The sequence below is a fragment of the Stegostoma tigrinum genome, chromosome 2 (assembly GCF_030684315.1).
Source record: "Stegostoma tigrinum isolate sSteTig4 chromosome 2, sSteTig4.hap1, whole genome shotgun sequence".
Lineage (NCBI taxonomy): Eukaryota > Metazoa > Chordata > Chondrichthyes > Orectolobiformes > Stegostomatidae > Stegostoma > Stegostoma tigrinum.
In genome coordinates this window covers 162,634,807-162,639,806 of record NC_081355.1, presented here as the reverse complement: position 1 = coordinate 162,639,806, position 5,000 = coordinate 162,634,807, and the positions used below count along the sequence as shown (strand labels likewise).

The following is a 5,000-nucleotide window of genomic DNA, read 5'->3' as shown; positions in this document are numbered from 1 at the left end:
TGCTGTACATACACACACACACACGAACACTGCTGTACAAACCCCAAACACACACACAAACACACACACACTGCTGTACACACTCACACACACGAACTGCAGGACTCACTCTAACTCACACACTGCTGTACACACTCACACACACACACACTGCTGTCTACATACACACACTGCTGTACACACTCACACACACACATACACACTGCAGTACACACTCACACACACACAACCACACCGCTGTACACAATCCCACACACACACTGCAGTACACACTCACACACTGCTGTACACACTCACACACACACACACACACACACACTGCAGTACACACTCACACACACACAAACACACTGCTGTACACAATCCCACACACACACTGCAGTACACACTCACACACTGCTGTACACACTCACACACACACACACACACACACTGCTGTACACACACACACACACACACACACACACACACACACTGCTGTACACACTCTCACTTACTTACACACAGTGCTATACACACTCACTCACACACACAAACACACACACTGCTGTACACACACACACACACACACACACACACACTGCTGTATATACACACACACACACACACACACACACACACACACACACACTGCTGTATACACACACACACACTGCTGTACACACTCGCACACACTGCTGGACTCACTCACACTCACACACACACTGCAGTACACACTCACACACACACACACACACACTGTTGTACACACTCTCACTCACTTACACTCAGTGCTGTACACACTCACACACACAAACACACACTACTGTACACACACACACACTGCTGTACACACTCTCACTCACTTACACACAGTGCTGTACACACTCACACACACAAACACACACTGCTGTACACACACACACACACACTGCTGTACACACACACACACTGCTGTACACACTCACACACAAACACAAACACACACACACTGCAGTACACACACACACACACACACACACTCACACGCATACACACTGCTGTACAAACTCCCACACACACAAACCCACACACACACTGCTGTACACACTCACTCACACACACACACACTGCGGTACACACTCTCACGCACACACACATACTGCTGAACACTCTCCCACACACACAAACCCACACACACACTGCCGTACACACTCACACATACACAAACACTGCTGTACACACTCCCACACAAACACAAACACACACACACTCTCACACACTGCTGTACACACTCACACACACTCACACTGCTGTTCACACTTCCACACACTCATACTGCTGTACACACTCCCACACACACTCACACACACTGCTGTTCACACTCACACTCACACACACACTGCTGTACACACTCCCACACACACACACACTGCTGTACACACTCCCACACACACACACGTACTGCTGTACACACACACACACACCGCTGTACACAATCCCCCCCCCACACACACACATACTGCTGTACACACTCACACTCACACACACAGACAGACTGCTGTACACACACACACACACACACACTGCTGTACACACTCACACTGCTGTACACACAAAACCACACACACACTGCTTTACACACTCACACACACTCACACTCACACATACACACTGCTGTACACACTCCCACACACTGCTGTACACACTCCCCCACACACACTGCTGTGCACACTCACACACGCAAACACACACAGTGCTGTACACACTCCCACACACTCACACACACTGCTGTCCACACTCACACACATATACACACACTGCTGTACACACTCACACACACACACACACACACACACACACACACACCGCTGTACACACTCTCACACACTGCTGTACACACTCCCGCACACACACACTGCTGTACACGCTCCCACTCATATACACACACTCCCCCCCCCACACACACAAACACACACACTGCTATACACACACACACACACACTGCTGTACACACTCACACACACACACTGCTGTACACACTCACACACACTGCTGTACACACTTACACTCCCACACTGCTGTACACACTCTCACTCACTCACACACACTGCTGTACACACTCCCCCCCACACACACACTGCCGTACATACTCACATACACACACAGACACACACACACACCTGTACACACTCCCACGCACACACTCTGCTGTACACACTCCCACAAACACACACACACACACACACACACACACACACACACAGCTGTACAGACTCCCACACACAGGCACACACACACACAAACACACACACACACACTACTGAACACACTCACACTGCTGTACACACTCACACTGCTGTACACACTCCCCCCCCACACACACACACACACTGCCGTACATACTCACATACACACACAGACACACACACCTGTATACACTCCCACGTGCACACACTGCTGTACACACTCCCACAAACACACACACACACACACACACACACAGCTGTACACACTACCCGCCCCCCCCACACACACACACACACACACACACACACACACACACAGAGTGCTGTACACACTCTCACTCACTCACACAGTGCTGTACACACTCACTCCACACACAAACACACACACACTGCTGTACACACTCACACTCTCACACACTGCTGTACACACACACACACTCTCACACACTGCTGTACACACACTCTCACACACACAAACACACACACACACTGCTGTACACACTCACTCACTCACACACTGTGCTGTACACACTCACTCCACACACAAACACACACACTGCTGTACACACTCACACACTGCTGTACACACTCACACACACACTGCTGTACACACTCACACTCTCACACACTGCTGTACACACTCTCACTCTCACACACTGCTGTAGACACTCACACTCTCACACACTGCTGTTGACACTCACTCTCACACACACTGCTGTAGACACTCACACTCTCACACACTGCTGTACACACTCACACTCACACACTGCTGTAGACACTCTCACTCTCACACTGCTGTACACACTCACACTCTCACACACTGCTCTACACACACACACACACACACACACACACACACTGCTGTACACACTCTCACACACACAAACACACACACACACACTGCTGTACACACTCACTCACTCACACAGTGCTGTACACACTCACTCACACACAAACACACACTGCTGTACACACACACACTCACATACACAAACACAGCTGTACACACTCACATACACAAACACAGCTGTATACACACACACACACACACACACACACACACACACACTGCTGTACACACTCACACACACACAAACACAGCTGTACACACACACACTGCTGTACACACACACACACTGCTGTACACACACACTGCTGTACACACACACTCCAATTTCCTGTTTTACCCCATAGCCTTTGATTCCTTTTCCAATTAAACATCTGTTTATCTTAGCCTTGACCCCTTGTGCCAGGCAAGACTCCACCCACTGGAGAGTTTGCCCCCTGATGCCCATTGATTCCAGTTTTGCTCGGGCTCCTTGATGCCACACCTGGTCGAATGCTGCCTTGATACCAAGGGCTGTCACTCTCCCCTCACCTCTGGAATTCAGCTCTTTTGTCCATGTTTGAACGGAGGCTGTAATGAGGTCAGGAGCTGAGTGGCCCTGGCGGAACCCAAACTGGGCGTCACTGAGCAGGTTATTGCTGAGCAGGTGCTGCTCGATAGCACTGTTACTGACATCTTCCATCACGTTACTGATGGTCGAGAGGAGACTGATGGGATGGTAACTGGCCGGGTTGGTATTGTATTCCGCTGAGCTGTTATTTTGTTCGCTATTTGTTTGGCCATTCCCCACTTCTCCATTACCTGTGAGAGCTCCTGCTGTTGACTGAGGTTTTGCTCATCGATCACAATGGGATGAAGCTGTGCTGTCTGTGACTGTGTTTCTTGCAGGCAGCTGCAGAGTTCTGTGTCTGTTTCAGAAAACTGAGTGAGCAGAAAACTGGCTCTCTCCAATCCCAACAAGATCCCTCTGTTCTGCAGACTCACAGCTTCACATTGATCACACAAAGTTCGCAGCAGGGCCTGTTCACAAACAGAAGGCACTCAGCAATTCCTCACAGACTATCACAAACACATTTGCACGGTATTCCATATCTGTAGGGAGGTGGGGAAGGAAAACGTCAATAGACAAAGGGACCTGGTGTCCTTGGAATCGAGGGGAGGTAGGAATGTGGATCTGAGGTGTCCATAAGATGCAGGAGCAGAATGAAGTCATTCAGCCCATTGAAACTGCTCCACCTATCAAAGAACTCTCACTGACCTGATCATCCTCAACTCCACTTTCCTGACTTTTCCCCTCAATTACCTTCCTGATAACATCTGTCATGACCCAGCCTTGACAGCTGTCTAAAGTAAAGAATTCCCCAGATTTCACTGCATTCTGAGAGAAGAAATTCCTCCCCATCCCTGTCTGAAATGGGTGTCCCCTCATTCTGAGATGCTGACCCCTGATCCTCGACACACATAGAAGGAGAAACACCCTTTCCCGATGCATCTACCCAGATGTCTCACTATTTCTTCCTTGATGATAGATTCAAGCATTTTCCCCACTACCGAAGTTAAGCTAACAGGCCTATACTTAACTGCCTTTTGTCTAACACTTTGTTTAAACAGTCACCTCACATTTACTGTTTTCCAATCTGCTGGAACTGTGCCAGAGTCCAGCGAATTTTGGTAAATTACCACGAGCGCATTTGCTATTTCCCCTGCCATCTCTTTTAGTCGCCTGGGATGCATTCCATCGGGACCAGGGGACTTGTCTACCTTTAGTCCCATGAGCTTGTCCAACATGACCTCTTCAGTGATACCAATCGTTCCTAGGTCCTCACCTACCTTCGTCTCCTTGTCATCAATTACTGGCAGGTCATTCATTTCCTTCACTGTGAAGACCGACACTAAACACCTGCTCAATGCCCTGGCTATGTCCTCATTTCCCATTATTAAATACC

General features: G+C 49.2%; 1 protein-coding gene across 1 annotated transcript in view; it reads right to left on the bottom strand.

Annotated features, from left to right (window-relative positions):
* macf1b (microtubule actin crosslinking factor 1b) overlaps positions 1–4,456 on the bottom strand; it is a 271,098-nt gene extending 266,642 nt beyond the window's left edge. The window contains exons 1-2 of the mRNA XM_059641183.1: positions 4,313–4,456; positions 3,856–4,074 (exon numbers count right to left, since the gene is read on the bottom strand). Coding sequence (XP_059497166.1) covers positions 3,856–4,074; positions 4,313–4,456 — 363 coding nt within the window. The remainder of the gene's footprint in view (positions 1–3,855; positions 4,075–4,312) is intronic.
* Positions 4,457–5,000: the final 544 nt, after the last annotated feature.